Consider the following 17,090-nt stretch of genomic DNA (forward strand, 5'->3'; position numbering starts at 1 on the left):
CTGTTTATTTTATTTAATTTTTTTAAAGAGTGATTTTTGGTTGCAAAAATAGTCCTACAATATCAAAAAGAGAATAACTTCTCATCACTGCTCTTGCATGGCTCTGTAATTTGTTTAGTAATGTATATTCTCCATGCAGCTTCTTAATTAGTGTTGTTTGATTTTAGAACATTTGTTTTGCCCTGTCTTGCAGTCCCACTTATAGTATTTGACATGTCCACAAGTAATTCTAAATGTAGGGGAGAAGGTGATGTGTTTCCTTTTCTTCCCTCATGGTTTTAAGACATTTTATGACTCATAATAGCACATAATGAATCTTGAAATAGCTTTTTGTTTTTCACTTACAACAATCTAATGCACAATTTTTCTTTTTATCATTGTGATGTAATTTGAATAAATATTCAGCGGCAAAATCGGTCTGAATTTGTATGGTAAATGTTTCTCAGAAGTGGATGGTTCTGTTAGAGAGACTTCATAGTCATAAAGCACACGCTGTTCTTGGCTTTCAAGTGTGTGTTGTTCAAATGCAGGATGTAAAGAATTGTTGTAGTTGAAGGGGGTAGCAAAGACGGTGTTCGAGGGAGAGGCTGGCTGTAGACCCTCGGCAGTCACTGTCAACTTCTTTAATTTTGTGACCTTGTACCTAATGATCAGATTCTAGATAGGATTCTCTTCGCTGTGGAATTTGATTCCTATCCAACTCCATGAATGGTAGTGAAAGATTCTCCAGGCCAAGATCATTACACAAAGTCTGCTATTCTTCCTCCAGCCTCCATTACCTGGTGGAAACTCTTTCCTGAATTCAGGATAAAATGAGCGTGATCAGGAGAAAACGGACAGTTAACACTCACTGGGGTGCTTCTGTGCCACCAAATTTTCTTCCAGTAGAAGGGACCATCTCCTGGTGTACTCTGATCAGGTCATTCCGCCCAGATCACCCATTTCATGGGTTGTACTTTTCAAATGGGCTGATGTCAAGCATCACAACCCCATATACATGAAATCCCCTCGCTGGAATGCTTTCCCAGAGGGAGGTGGCGTTGGATGCATTTAGTTTGGCAGAATCTTGCAGTTTGTCATGAAATCAGAATGACTTTTCTGTTGATAATGTTCTTGGGTGGGAGAAGCATCTGGGAGAAGCATCTGGGAGAAAAATGTGAATTTTCTATTGGGAGTTCTTGCTCTAATAAATATTCTTTCAGCAGCCATTTATTTTATTTTGTTTTTTGCTTTTTGGGTCACATTGGGCAATGTACAGGGGTTACTCCTGGCTCTGCACTTAGGAATTACTCTTGGCGGTTCTCAGGGGACCATATGGGATGCTGGGGATTCGAACCTGGGTTGGCATTTGCAAGGCAAATGCCCTACCTGCTTTGCTATCGATCCAGCCCCATCAGCCATTCATTTTAAATGAAAACTAGGTAGTTATATTTCTTAAACGATGTTTTTATTTAACAGAAAGTTTACAGAGAGGATTATGAGAAGGAGATCAAAGGAAGGCCAGCACTGGATTTAGACAAGACTCCGGAATTCTTACATGTGAAATACGTCACCAACCTTCTGAAGGAGGTATGTTCGATCCTGCTACTATTAAATATCACAAGAGAAACGCCCCTCCAAAGGAAATACTTACTTAATAATCTATTACTAATTTAGTGTTTAAGGTAGTTTGCCATTGCTCTTTCTCCTTCTTTGGCCTGTGCAAAGTTTTTCATTCTCATTAAAAACAGGAACGCATATATTGACATTTCCATTTAGAGTCAGGGGAAGAAATTTCCCCAATTTCCCGGAAATATGTAAAAGTATTCAAATGTTCTGCTTGAAATTCAGAAATTTCTGTAAATAGTTTCATAGCTCTATAGTAGTTCATTTATATATATAATTAAATATATATAGAGAGAGTAATGCTGAGGTGAGCTTGATTCTTTCACATTGATTTTTTTAAAAAATCAGCGTTTTCCTGATGTTTCTCTGTAATATTCTATGATCTCTGAAATGAGGTGAAGGTTGAGTGAGTGGCACATACTTTATAAGTAGTTTGTGTTGTAAATAAGGAAAATATAGATGGCATAGAGAACATTGGAACTCATGTCAGTTTTTCTTTTTATTCTCAGCAATATTCTTCCTTGCACCTCAAAATTACCCCCCTCCCAATATAGTGGAGCATTCTGACTTAGAATTGATGTATTGTATTTGTCAAAATTTCAGGTCTTTAAGTTAAATCATAATTTAAAAAGCATATTATATTTCATAATTTTAAAAGGCAAATCTGTATGGTCTTACTCATGCGTAGGATTTAGAGAAGCAGGGAACACACAAATCCAAACAAAAACAAAGCCCTAGTCTCAGCGGGCAGGGCTGAGGTTACCAGAGGAGTGGAGTGGGGGGTGAGGAGGGGGAGCCCCTAAAAAGAGATCCTGTGGATTTGATGGAATTTTGGTGATATGTGCAGTGGCATAGATTTTTAAAGAGTAGAATTGTGCCCCTAAAATATCATCTTGAAAACCAGCTTTATCTTAATTTAAAAAGAAGTGGGTTTTATTTTGTGTGTCTTTAATTTTACTTTAAGAGACATTAGAGATCTCCATCCTTGAATGTCCACCTGAAGAAAGTATTCCTGAAAGAAATAGTCTTAAGCTAGTGAGATAAATTAGAGAATAATTATCTACATAACAGGCTTATCGTCTGGGAGCTTTTCTTCCCTTCTGGGGGCACGACTGTTAGAGCCCACTATTAGCAACTATACTAATGCCAAAAACTATGCTTCCCAATCACTTGACGTTGATTCTACATTTTGATAAATTGTGAGGCTTGGTCTGAAACTCAGAATGGAATCCGCTGTTTCCGTTTTGAACTTTTTAAGTAACCAGATGACCACTGACTGTTACCATGTAACTGCGTTTAGAAACTGAATGTGATTCATGGCTGTAATAGAAGTTGGGCTAACATAGGCATATCTTTTCTCTCAACTTCCAGCTATTATTGTGTCTCATTTGAAAAATATGCACTATTTATAGGGGTTTTGAAAGAGTAATATTTTCATCATTTACACACAAATGACAATATGAGATCTGTTTTGAGTTTCAAAAACTACTTTGATATAGATGCCATTGCTTTTTCCTTTATTCCTCGATTTAAGCAAATATTCTTTTAGATTTATTGATTCAGAATGTATGTATCAGGGTAAAAGACCCAGAAGATTATGAATAAAAATATTTTAATTCAGTTATGGAGATGTCTCATTTTGGAAAGGCGCTTTTAGTGACTAAATGAAACTAACTTTCCTTTCTGAGTGTGAAAGCATTTAGCTTTAAATTGGCTGCACATTATTTATTGTTCTTACATTCAAAAAGCCACTGAGAGTGTTCAGAGTGTCATTTTGTACCTCATTTGATTTTCCCAATTGCCCTGTGCTATTGGTAGCACATGTATTTCTATTTTATTGTTCCCCCGTGTTCAAGTCAGAGCTTGGTTACAGAAAGTCCCCTTGAAGGTTACACGGCCAAATAAGTGAAAGAACTCTGACTTTTATTCAGGTCATTGGGTTCTGGGCACTTTCCAAAATTACATGCAGGACATTACATTGTCTTGTAGGCTATTAGTTAAGCAGAGAACCGGATAATTTAATTATGCTGGACAAAGAGAAAATAACCATCAAGTGAACTCTAGAATTAACTGGAACCTGATTTCTTATCATTAAGGGAAGTCTCATCTTTCATCAGGCAAGTTAGTCATAAATGCAACTTAGCTGAATTGGATTAAGATACATATCATTTTCATGATTTATTTAGTAAGAAAGTCAGGGATTCATTAGCACCAGAAGTCCTCCAAAATATATATTAGTAAAGATATTTGGATTTGCTAAAAATATGATATTAAAATAGATGGAATTTAAGAAACACATGATCAATCAGTAGGAAATTATTTGTTTTTATAAAACTTTTTGAAAACTTGGCTGGCATCAGTCAACCCTTTTGATTTTTCAGTTTTCCATTCCTTAAAAACTTATTTTAATGATTTATATTTTACAGACAGCTTTCAAGGAAATACTTCAAATAATTAACAAGAAGCATGTACTCCTAAGATCTTCCTCAACATTTAAAAGGAAAACATTTTTAAAAATATGGCACCAATATGGTGCCAAAATATATTGGAAGAAAGGATTAAGGGGAAAAGACTGATAATATTGAAAGCTAGTCTAACATGATTAAAAGAGAAAATAATATTGGGAAATCAAGAACATGAATATTCCAGGGTCTTTATTTCTTTCTTTTTAAAAATTTTATTTGAATCACCATGACAGGGTCTTTCTTAATATTTTCTCTCTTCTGTGGTTTCTAGAGAACATGCAAAATATTATACCAGTTCAAGAGCTGGCCAGTAAAGTTTAATTTTTTAATTTTTTTGGGGGGGTCACACCAGGCGATGCACAGGGGTTACTCCTGGCTCATGCACTCAGGAATCACTCCTGGCAGTGCTCAGGGGACCATATGGGATGCTGGGAATCGAACCCGGGTTGACCGTGTGCAAGGGAAACGCCCTACCTGCTGTGCTATTGCTCCAGCCCCTGGCCAGTAAAGTTTAAACTCTACTATTTTTTTCCATAGAAAGAATATAAAAAAGACCTAGAAAATGAAATAAAAGGAAAAGGAATGGACCTTAGTTCAGATGTTCTTGACATTCAAAGAGCAAAGCGTGCATCAGAAATGGCTAGTGAGGTGAGTATATTTACAAATGAATTTGTATGAATTTTTAGCAGATTTCCTTTTCAGTAAGTCTTTCTCTAGGATGAAATATGTTTAACAACCTTTATGTGTAAGATGCTTACAAATAGTCATCTTTTCCAAGTCAATGCAATTAAAATACGATGCTTGCCATCTCCTTTGTATACACAGTGGGAAAAATGAACATTTCTCCTGTAAAGAAAAAAATCCACTTTCTCCTCATCTCACACAAAAAATGCTTTTATGATTTTCTTTTAAGGAATTACCTTTGACCCTTTTCTGCTCATTCTCTCTGGGTGGGTTGATTTCTATCACTTTTGTACTCCCCACATATACTTTTAATTACACTTAAATGTTTTTATTGCTTTAATTTGGGGATGGTGGTGGAGTGATTGGGCTACACATGGCAGTGCTCAGGGATATTCCTAGCTTAGTACTCAGGGGGCTGCTCCTACCTCTGTACTCAGGGATCACTCCCGGTATGCCTCGGGGAACTGTATGTGGGACTGGGTCTTCTGTGTGCAAGTTGAGTTCCTTACTACCCACTGTATGATCTCATTGACCCCTGACTTTTTTTTTTTCTTTTTGGGTTACAACCGGCATTGCACAGAGATTACTCCTGGCTCATGCACTCAGGAATTACTCCTGGCAGTGCTTGGGGGCCCATAATATGGGATTTTGGGAATCGAACCTGGGTCGGCCGCGTGCAAGGCAAATGCCTTCCCTGCTGTGCTATGGCTGCAGACCCTTCCTGACTCTTTCTTGACTTAGGTTAGTAGAAAAATTTTCATGATTTCTGGTGAATAGTTAACTGAAGTCAGGCTCCTACCATGACTTTTTTTTTTTGTTCTATGAATGTAAAAGAGATAAGATTCTACCTTATTTTCGAAGGCCATGGTCTTACTTTCAACTATCTGTTTTCTTAACATAGTTTTAAAAATTGGTAAATAGCCTTACTTTCATGCTTTATTGTTATTATTCCTACAGAAAGACTATAAAAGAGATCTAGAGACTGAAATCAAAGGGCGAGGCATGCAGGTGAGCGCGGACACTCTTGATATCCAGAGAGCTAAAAAGGCATCTGAAATAGCCAGCCAGGTAAGAGAGTACTGGGAGACAAAGTAAAGCAAACACACTGGGACTGTCTAAAGACAGAGTCTGAGTGCTGTTCCCACACTTGTGGCTTTGAGATCCAAGCACATAAATATCATTATGGAAGATTGAGCAGAGCTCTCTGATCATCATTTTCTTTTCTTTTTATTTTCCAGAAAGAATATAAGAAAGATTTAGAAAATGAAATTAAAGGGAAGGGAATGCAGGTGAGCATGGATATCCCAGACATGCTTCGAGCCAAGAGAGCATCTGAAATCTACAGCCAGGTGAGCAGAGAACAGAGCTGCTCAAAATAATGTTGCTTATACCCAGTTCCCATGTGTTCTATGTGTCTTCGTGCCCAGTACCTTTTTTTCGGGTTTTCTTGGTCTATTCAGGTTTCTTGTTTACTAAAGTCAGTGCATTTGATGTTAAAGAAATCATTGGTTAAATGTGACATACCTCACGAAGAAAAGGAACTACAGATTCAAAAGAATAAATACTATTGAGCATTGAGCATTAAAGCTCTTTTGGTTGGACCCCATGTTTGGAATCCAGTACTTTTTGATCTTTTACATACTCTATTGCACACTTGGCTCTAATGCTCACTCTATTGAAAAGGGATTACAAAGTGAGTTGTCCTTTACCCATTTCATGGTGAATTTTATCATTAAAAGAATCAGATCCAAATAAAAGCAAGAATAAAATTCTGCAAATTATAAAATGAAATTGAATCTTAACTAGTAATTGAGAAAAAAATTACATTTTCCTATAAAATTTTATTTTCCAAGTATATCCATTACATATTTGTAAATGAGAAATTGGATATGGGAAAATAATTATGAAAGAAAATATTTAATGGAGGAAATTATTGATAATGTATGATTTAGGGGGAAAAGTCTCTTTTATCTGATTTTGGTGTTAATAATGGCCTGTAAACTTGGAGGAATTGGCTCCAACTGAAATCCAAGACACTAAGAAAAATGGACAAATGGCCAGTTAAGTCAGGGGAGAAAAGTTGTCTCGACAATGTTGTTTGTTAATTCAGCAAATATGTCCTATACACTTGGAAAATTATATGTAAAATTAGACAGGGTTTTGTTTGTGGAAAACTCAAGACTAATAGTCAAACAGTTATGCAATTGAAGTCTTACAGATTATGACAGGGAGTAAAAGTATCAAGAGTCAAAGTGAGGCTTCGTCTGTCAAGTACATATCTTTTGTGTGTGAGACTCTGGGTTTGATCCCTCGTATCACATTACTTCTTGAGGGCCACGTGGTGTCACTGGGAGTAGTGCCTCCTTGCAAATAGAGAAGGAGATGAAGAAATTGACTCAAGTCAAAGCTTCCAGTTCTGGAAGTGTTTCCTGCTGAGGTCAGAGATCATGCTTGCATTCGATAGCGTTGATTTTTGGAATGTGACAAGAGACCTGTATGATTTTAAAAGATTTTAAAATTGTTTTTGATATAATGTAATACTTATGAGAGGTTATAATCTACCTTTGGTGCATTTAAATACAAACAGTAATTGCCTTTCCTCACCTGCAGTAATAATAGTCAACTTCATTGGCTTTAGAACCAGTGTTTTGGGGTATTAATCTTAATTCTGATACTTATTTTTCCCATCTAAAATAGGCAATAATAACCCATCTGCATAGGGTTGACTGGGTTACTGCATGTTAATTATTTCAAACAATACCTTTAACGTAGTAAATACTGTGTTTGCTGGTGCTTAGCATTGTGGAGGTTGTATTAGAAAGCATAGCACAATTAGTAAGTAGAAAATTGAGATTTTCATCTCATCCAGAAAAACATAAATACCTTTCCCTAAAGCACAGGTGTGTTATCCAAGTAGGATGCAAAGCATAAATCTAGAAATATAAGAAACTTGCAGGGGCTCTGAGGCTGATTTTAAGAGGGAGTAGAACTATTGATGAAAGATTCGGTCCCAGAATTAGGTGTGGCACCGAGGTCCAGTTCCCAAGGACTTTGAATGAGCCGAGGTGGGCAACACTGCCTCAGCAGGTGGGGTTGCTCTCCTGTCTGTTTCCTTTGTTTGCATGCACCTTCCATTTTTTGCTGTTGCATCAGCAATTGCTTATGATCCTAAATTATAATTTAAAGCAGTGTGGTTGAGTTAGGAGGATTGTCATTTTGTCTTTCTCATTACATGCACTTGAGCAGATTCAGATTCACATTTACTGTTTGTTTTAGAGAAAGTACAAAGATGAAGCAGAGAAAATGCTCTCTAACTATTCCACTGTGCTAGATACTCCAGAAATTCAGAGAATTAAGACAACCCAACAGAACATTAGTGATGTGAGTAGCCGTTATTTCTGTTGTCATCTTGCAGTTTTGTTTTGTAAGAAGACCTGTTGTTGCTCAATGCCTGGCTTTTTTGCTATTTTGCTTAAATTTTCTATCAAATGTATTATCTCTGCTTTAAAATAATAAAAGTACCAAATGTTCTTACAAGTTATAATTCATCTTTTTATAAAAGAATTATTATAAATTCAAACTTTATTCATTGGTGCAGCTGAGTTATTTTTAAGTGAATTTAAAAATTTTACCCAGGAAGGCATCTTGTTCTTCTACTCAGATTATGTCTGAAGATGAAAATCATCATATATAGTGATTTTCTTTCTGGACAGTAATTATTTTCACTGATAATATATCTAGGGATTTATTTGCAATGATATTATATTTGAACAATGATATTATATCTAGGGATATATTGCTAGTTTCAAGATGTTTGTATCTTTATTTGGGGGAATTGTATTAGAACCATTAATTCAGAGGTTGGATCTGTGCTTAATGACTATATACAAGGAATTATAAAATATTAGTTACTGAAGGGGCTGGAGCGATAGCACAGCGGATAGGGCACTTGCCTTGCACACTGCCAACCCAGGTTTGATTCCTCCACCCCCCTTGGAGAGCCTGGCAAGCTACTGAGAGTATCCCACCCGCACGGCAGAGCCTGGCAAGCTACCCATGGCGTATTCGAAATGCCAAAAACAGTAACAAGTCTCACAATAGAGATGTTACTGGTGCCCACTCAAGCAAATCAATGAGCAACAGGATGACAGTGATACAGTGATAGTTATTGAAAGTATAAATATTGGTCATACACAGGGCTGGTCATATAGTACAGGGACTTTCATGCCTTGCATGGAGCCAACCCTTTGCTCCCCCTGTTTAATCTCCAGCATCACACGGTCTCTTAGGTATCACCATGTGCAACCCTGGAGGCCCCTGATATTGTTGGGGTGTTCCAGATAATTTCCAGTACCCCAGGATATTTCATGGGTTACCAGATTTTTAGCTTTCAGAGAAAAATCCAACTCCTATTAGGCCATACTGCATTGCTAGGTACCAAGAGAGGAGTTGGTTCTGTTTTGATATGCTTTTCTTCTACTTGCTCTGGCTTTCTCTAGAATGCTTTGGTTTTATTCTATTGGAAGGGTGGTTGTGGGGAAGAGAGTACTGGGGTTAGGTTAGCAAATAAATCTGAGCAAAAGAGACATGATTAATGTGGATGTTGATAATAAAGTTAACATGTTCTTTGAAGAGAATGGGAGCATCCTTGTTGATGTGGATAGAGTTAACATTTTCTTTGAAGATAATGAGAACATTCTTATATTTGGAGAATAGCACTTGCTTTAACTTGCATGCTGTCTTTGAATTAAACGATGGCTGCTTAGTGAGCCTTCTTTGATTTTTTTCTTAATTACATGTGACATATTTATATTCAAAGAAGTAAACTCCAGTTTGTTATTTTGTTCTTAAATAACCTGCAGTTTCCTACAGGCTAGGACAGGTATTTGAGGGCTATCTGTGAGATAACGGAATATGAAACCAAAGTTGGGCATTTATTCTCATAATGGATAGATTTAATTGGTTGACATAATATTAGTACTCATCAAAAGAGGCTGTATTCACATTACTTTAAAGCCTGAAACATTGTCTTTCATATGAAACAGATATAGACTTGAATTCTAATAAGCTTATCGTTATTCTTTTCCTTCTCTTATAATAAAGGTACTTTATAAGAAAGAAATAGGAGCTGGCACAGCAGTAAAAGATACTCCAGAGATTGAACGAGTGAAGAAAAATCAGCAGAATATTAGTTCAGTAAGTTCTCTATGGCATTAATTATCCTTTTCAAAAGCAAACATAAGCTAGATAAATGTTTTTAGTTCTTTCCTAAACTGGCTGCCTTTCTCTTTTATTTTTCACTCTGCTGAAATGCTATTTCATCTAATATCAAAGGCTTAACTTCCAGAAGGCAAGAGTAGCCTGTTCCCCTTGAACCTAAGCAGTGTTTCATCTTGATATATCATAGTGCATAGAGATAGATCACTTTAATAGTCTAGTAATGCAATCTAGGATTAGATTTCCTCTTTTTGAACAGTATTTTAATGGTATTAAATTTTTTGGAGAAAATATACATTTCAATAGCTCTCTATAACTTGGAGAAAGGAAAATTTTACCCTGATAGAATGATGAAAGCCCCTACATTATTTATTTGGTGACTTAAGAGAAGGTTTTGAAGAGCCCATTTGCCTTCTACTTCTTCCAGATTTCAGCAAAGAAAACACACCTTTACAATAATTGGTAAAAGAATTTATTTGCCAATTCCCTTTGAGTGTGGGGGAAGGGTAGAAAAGGCGTTTACTTTATCATTAAAAGCCTCTCAATTCTGTGTTTGATGTGGGTAATTGCTCTCCTTACCAACAGGTCCTCTTCCATATATTTAATTTCTTGTTGAGTAAGTCAAAAGAGTTCTTTCCTTAAATCTGTTCCCTCCTCTTAACTCTTGGAGACCATTATACCTTCTAGAGTTTTTCTTGAAGTTATTCAAGTAGAACTTCCTTGGTGAGACTCATCTGTCAGTCACTCTGATCCCAGAATAAGAGGGAAACAGCAGGAAAGACAAGGTAATTCCATAGAAACAAATCCTTCAACACGAATTTTTGCAAAGGCTGTATAATACTCATGCTATACAGTCTTGGTGGCATGTATGAAGCTGTCTTCTAAAGAAAGCAAGAGAAGGACCTTTTTATGAGGAGGTTTGACTGTCAGAGTGAAAGTCTGGGTGAGGCCCCACACAGGTCTGTCTGGTAGAGAAATTAGTGTGGGAAAGACATTACAGTGATTGTTTCCCACACTTTCAAGACAATATTTGAAATAGCACAGCGGGGAGGGCATTTGCCTTGCACATGGCTGACCCGGGTTCGATTCCTCCATCCCTCTTGGAGAGCCCGGCAAGCTATGGAGAGTATCTTGCCCTCATGGCAGAGCCTGGCAAGCTACCCGTTGTGTATTCGATATGCCAAAAACAGTAACAACAAGTCTCACAATGGAGATGTTACTGGTGCCCGCTCGAGCAAATCGATGAACAACGGGATGAGAGTGTTACAGTGCTACAGGGCTACCTACCCATCAGTGTACTGCAAACTGATGTTATAAATGTCCTATAGTGTGCCCTGCTATTGCCGACAGTGATATAACTGTGCCATTTTGATGAGTTTAGAGTTGTTTGAAAAACAAAAATGCTCATCTTTAATCATGTTTAGCTTCTCACCCACGGAAAGTCACTCACAGTCATTCTGTATATCATTTCTTCGCCCAGTTTCTCATTGCCTCTTCTAGCAAACATTAAATGCATGGCTGTGTGTCTCTGTGAGGTTGGGCCATAAAGTTCTGCTTAGTATTCAAATGGAAAGTTGCCCTTTCAAGATTAGCTAGATCTGTCAAACCAAGATATGATTCTCTAACATTTAAAGAGCTCGACATTTTTCCACCTCCAGAGTACCAGCATTTTAGCTATTAGTTTTCTCCATTAGGAGTTATTTTTGAATCTTATTTAGAGGTAGCCTGTCCCTGTGTACTTTCAGTTTAACTGTTTTGGATCTGAACTAATATTAGCATTGTTAATCGTGTTTAAACCTGCAGGTGCCGTCTGAGAACTTTAGGTACCGTTTCTCTATGATTGGCTCCATGGGTTTCAACCGTCCTCATCTTAAGCACTATCATGTGATTTCTAAAACATATTTTTCTTGTGGATTTAAGCTATTGCTCAATTTCAACATGCACCATTTAAGTCTGGCCTTGGTTTTCACACATAGAAATGCCTGCACGTGCCCTTTTCTGAAGTGTAATTTTCCATGAATTTTAGACATAGAAAAATGACACATGATATGGCATCACTAATCATGTCATAAATTTAGAGAACTGTTTCTTGTCCTACTGTATGCATGCTCTGCCATTGCCATTTGTGAGGTTCATGTGTTTTTAACTAGATTTGGAGGAGTGTTGGAGCTTAGAAATGGGTTTTACTTGCCATGACTATGTGTGAAGAAGAAATTCCCTGATTTTCTGCTACTCACCTTTGCTCCTGGGACATTTGCTTCCCCTTGCTTTTCCTCTCCTGTTTGTTTCAGCCACTTTATTTCTTCCCTACTCTGGATCTTTCAATCTTTTTGCCTGCTCTCTGTCAGATAAACTGTGTTCTCCAGACACTGAAGCTAACCTAGTTTCAACTTTGCCCTTAAATAATCCAGTGAATGTCAATTAATAAATAGAAACTAAGAAAATAAGAGATATTTATATTACTTTAATATATTTTCCAAGACTTTTTGTGTGTGTCTAATAACATTCATTTTCATAAGAAAAATTTTAAATTCTTAACTAAAAATTATTTCACTTATGGATAGGTGAGCGATAGCACAACGGTAGGGCGTTTGCCTTTCACGCGGCTGACCCGTGTTTGATTCCTCTGCCCCTTTCGGAGAGCCAGGCAAGCTACCTGTGGTGTGTTGGATGTGCCAAACACAGTCACAAATAAGTCTCACAATCAAGAGACATTACTGGTGCCCGCTCGAACAAATCGATGCACAACGGGGTGACAGTGACTTATGGATAGGTTAATATAGATTTATTTGCTTGATAGGATAAAGAAATCCTCAAAACATCTGATACAAGTTAAAATTTGTGTTCACTGGGGCATCCCGGAGGGGAGTGGGTGAGAGCCTTCCCTGCCCCAAGGGACCAGCCCTGGCAGCCAAAAACCTCCAAAACCCAACCACTGCCACACTCAAGGCCACTCTGCATGTGCTCAGGCTGAGCCTCAATGAGTAAACATTTTTCTGGACCACAAGGCTGCTTTTGCAGCCACACAACACATCATAAAACACTTCCTACCCCCCCCCATTCTCCATAATTATAACACCACATTTGATGGGGTTCAGATGGTAGGGAACAAAGTACAGAGGGAAGTATATACATATATATGTGTGTGTATATATATGTATATGTATGCATATATACATGTTTTCAGATATATATACCAAAGCTCATATCACCCAAACTTTAACAACATGTTAGTGATATCTTATAAGATGTCTTAATGGCTCCTGCCAAAATAGAACAATTTTCACACTGTTTCCTATATAAACACTTTTTAAAAGCATGTTCAGCAGTTCTTCATAACAGACAATACGAAGTCTACTATTTCAGTTGTGTTTTGGAAAAGGGATTGGGACTTGAGATGGAAACACCCCGAATTTGGTGGTGGGAAGGTGTAATGGTAAGGTTATTGGTGTTTGAATATTGAATGTTATCAAACATTATGAACTAACTTATGAAATTAAAAAATTAAAAAAGTAATGTGGAGTTCATGCCCAATTCAATCAGCTTAATCAATGGCTGAATAAATAGCAGTGCTTCTACATTTAAAAAAATTGTGTTCACTTTGAAGAAAAATTGATACTTAATTTAAACATTCAGTTTAAATTTAAACATTTAAACATACAATTACATAGTAGTTAGAAATGGAAAATTCTTAACTTGTTTGAGCATCTTGTTGAGCAAAATTTCAGGAACCCTCCTACACTGCTGGTGGGAATGCCGATTGGTTCAGCCCTTTTTGAAAACAATATGGTTGCTTCTCAAAAAATTAGAAATTGAGCTCCCATTTGACCCAGCAATACCACTCCTGGGAATATACCCCAGAGAAGCAAAAAAGTATAGTCAAAATGACATCTGCACCTGTATGTTCATCGCAGCACAGGTTACAATAGCCAGAATCTGGAAAAAAATCGAATGCCCGAGAACAGATGACTGGCTAAAAAAACTTAGGTACATCTACACAATGGAATACTATGCAGCCGTTAGAAAGCATGAAGTCATGAAATTTGCATATAAGTGGATCAACATGGAAAGTATCATGTTGAGTGAAATGAGTCAGAAAGAAAGAAACAGACACAGAAAGATTGCTCTCATATGTGGAATATAAAGTAGCAGAGATGTACGAGCTAGCAGTGATGCAACCTCTGGCAGAAAGCCCTCTGGACTTAGTAACTAAAATACTAAAATACAGAAATCTAGAACCTCGAGGCCGCTACTGTGGCCACACGACCTCATATCTCTTCATTCTCAGCAATGGAAAACAAATTATCAAATGCTTCCTTTCCAGCACGTCCGACTCTGGAGGGGGGGGCGGGAAACTCCAAACAATAATAGTGAGTTTTTGTGTTTGTAGGTAATCAAAGTAAAGAGAAAGTAAAGTGAAATTTATCAACTACACAGGCGGGGTGGGGGGCGAGGGTGGGGAGATTTACCGTGGTTCTTGGTGGTGGAATTTATGCACTGGTGAAGGGATGGGTGTTGGAGCATTATGTAACTGAGACTTAAGCCTGAAAGCTTTGTAACTTTCCACATGGTGATTCAATAAAAAAATTAAAAATAAATAAATAAAATAAAAACAAGAGAAAAAATAAATAAAATCCTAAAAAAAGTAAATAAATTTCAAAAATATAAATCACATAGGTGAAATACAAAGATAAGATAAAATAGACCACAGCCATTACTGATTTTCTAGAGCTAACGAAAGTGAAAGAGAACCAGAAAACCATCAGCAATGTGTGGTCACATTTAAGTACTTTTTTCTGTTGTATTGAATGCTGATCCACAGTAAGGGTCTGACACTTTATCACAGAAAGCTCCATGATACAAATATACAAAGGTCTATACAAAGGTAGACCGTATCCTTAAAGGTGGAGATGATGTCACCATCTCGGAATCAGGCAAGCCCAGTGCTGCATGTACAACTAGAAACCCATCAAAGCTCATCTCTTCTGTTCTTATTTTCTGAGGAGGGCACTTCCAGTGAGCCTTATCTGATGGACCAGACCTGAGAGAATTTACACTGTCACTAGAAGATACTGGACCAGAGATAAAACACCTTTTGTCTGTTTTTTCAGTTTAAGAACAATGAATAGTGTTTGGATGTTTACTTTCTTATAGTAAATAGTGCTTTCTGAGGTCTTGACACACATTTAATTTCATAATAAGTCTCATTTCATAATAAGTTCTCATTCCTTTTGCAAAATCCTGTGGCTTAAAGGCTGGAGAGGGAGGTTGTGTCATGAAGAAAGAGTAACATCCTCAGAGAGAGTCATATATGGGTGTGATACCAAAGAAATTATAAAGATTGCAGGTGGAGAAAGGACTTTTATTACTGAACTAACTGACATCCAGGGCCCAACACTTGAAGGGTAAAGTTTGGAGTCATGAGTGAAAGGTGGCATGTGGTATAAAGGGGTAGAGATGGATCAAGTCTACAAAAGTCTATGACCCTGGTGCCATTGGTTGCTCCACTAGCCCTCATATTATCAGAGTGTGGGGACTGCGCTAACATTGTACTGCAACTAATAAGTGTCTAGTGGATGATCAGACCTTGACAGAGATGAATTGCTTCATTTGTCCTTTTTCTAAAACAAGGGTGTTTCAATCCACCATAGGAGCATAAAAGTATTCCCTAGACATAGCTATATTTGAAAAGCACTGAGTTTATTTTTCATACATCACTGATTTATTTTTTAATGAAAAAATAATATTATGCACTACCATACAAATGACATCTGGTCAGGCATATGAAAATCCAAAACAGAAGTATGGAGAACTCTACATTTCTGAAGTTAAGTGCAACCCTTAGATTGTTAGTTTTCCGTGCATACCCCACTTTGACCATTTCATGTTAATCCTCAAAAATCCTCCTCATACCTCAGTTTTCTCATCTATAACTCAGGAACTAGAGTATTGAGTGAGCTGTTACCTGGAAAACACTCATTTCTCTGAGTGGAAAAGACCTGAGAAGTCCCCACATTATATTTATGTCTCCCAACATCCACCCACTGGAAATCAGTGGATTCCATCAGTTTGTCTGTATCAGCAATGTTGCTCAGTGGACGTTTCCCCTCTGAGTTCAACCAAGAGTCATCCTTTCTTGTCTCTTGCCATCAATAGAGATTGTGCTAGAACTTTACCACCTTTAACACACTTATCCATATCGAGACTCTGCTGAAACTATTAAGCTGTGCTCCATGGCATGAAGTAAGTAGCATATTGAGGAAATAGTCACACTGGAAGGGGTCAGGTCCTTTGTCACTTCTTTTCATGGTATCAGACTCCTCAACATTTGAACTTTCACTGCTGAGAATGGATATTCAAGTATGTTTTCTGCTGGACCCCTGTTTACTATAGTAAAAGAAAAGAAACAAAATCCCAAATACTAAATGTAAACTTTTAAAAATAATTGACTCTTCCTAGGGAGTACCATGTTATGGAACTTTATCCTCTAGTTTTTCTTGTCATAATTTACTTGCTGGACATGCCATTTTGCTTCTCTGTGTTGGAGCATTATTTATATCTAGGGTGTCTAGAAATTACCAAGGAAGCTGATCACAAATGGTGAAATCTGACTCCTTTAGCCATGAAAGTGCACCTCTGTATAGCCAGGGACATTTCCACGGGGCTCTGGAGGGCAGGGCTTCAGTAGAGAAGACATCAAGATTCCTGGTTTCACTACAGGAGTCTGGAGTGTAGCCTGGGACTGGTGGGAGCTCTGATGACAAAAGAACAGCATTCTTACTCTTGTTCTAATTGAATAGCATGCACCTATTTAACCACAGATTTACTCTTTTTAAGTACACAATGGTGTGTGGGCACGTGACTTAGTGTAAACCACATGCCTTGCATACATGAGACCTGGACTCCATCCCCAGACCACAGAAAGAAAAGTCAACTCCATAACAAAAATATACAATGACAATTTGATAAATGTTGCTTTCGAGTCTGGGATCCCTAAACAGATGAAGTCTGTTAGCAATACATCTTCCTCTGTACACTTCTAATTAAGAATTTAATGAATAATCACTCTGTGGCTTGTGATATTTCTGTTTGTCTGTCCTATTGTCATGGCTCACATGT

General features: G+C 37.4%; 1 protein-coding gene across 5 annotated transcripts in view; it reads left to right on the forward strand.

The window, feature by feature from the left end:
- The window catches only part of NEBL (nebulette), a 381,507-nt gene that overhangs the window by 317,050 nt on the left and 47,367 nt on the right, over positions 1-17,090 (forward strand). For 4 of the 5 annotated variants that reach the window (XM_055146579.1, XM_055146581.1, XM_055146582.1 and 1 more), the window contains 6 exons: positions 1,459-1,569; positions 4,608-4,718; positions 5,712-5,822; positions 5,993-6,103; positions 8,031-8,135; positions 9,858-9,950. The exons of the other annotated variant lie outside the window; for it this stretch is intronic. In XM_055146579.1, coding sequence (XP_055002554.1) covers positions 1,459-1,569; positions 4,608-4,718; positions 5,712-5,822; positions 5,993-6,103; positions 8,031-8,135; positions 9,858-9,950 — 642 coding nt within the window. The remainder of the gene's footprint in view (positions 1-1,458; positions 1,570-4,607; positions 4,719-5,711; positions 5,823-5,992; positions 6,104-8,030; positions 8,136-9,857; positions 9,951-17,090) is intronic. 5 annotated transcript variants of the gene reach the window in all.

This window comes from Sorex araneus, chromosome 9, assembly GCF_027595985.1.
Source record: "Sorex araneus isolate mSorAra2 chromosome 9, mSorAra2.pri, whole genome shotgun sequence".
In the NCBI taxonomy this organism is placed as follows: domain Eukaryota; kingdom Metazoa; phylum Chordata; class Mammalia; order Eulipotyphla; family Soricidae; genus Sorex; species Sorex araneus.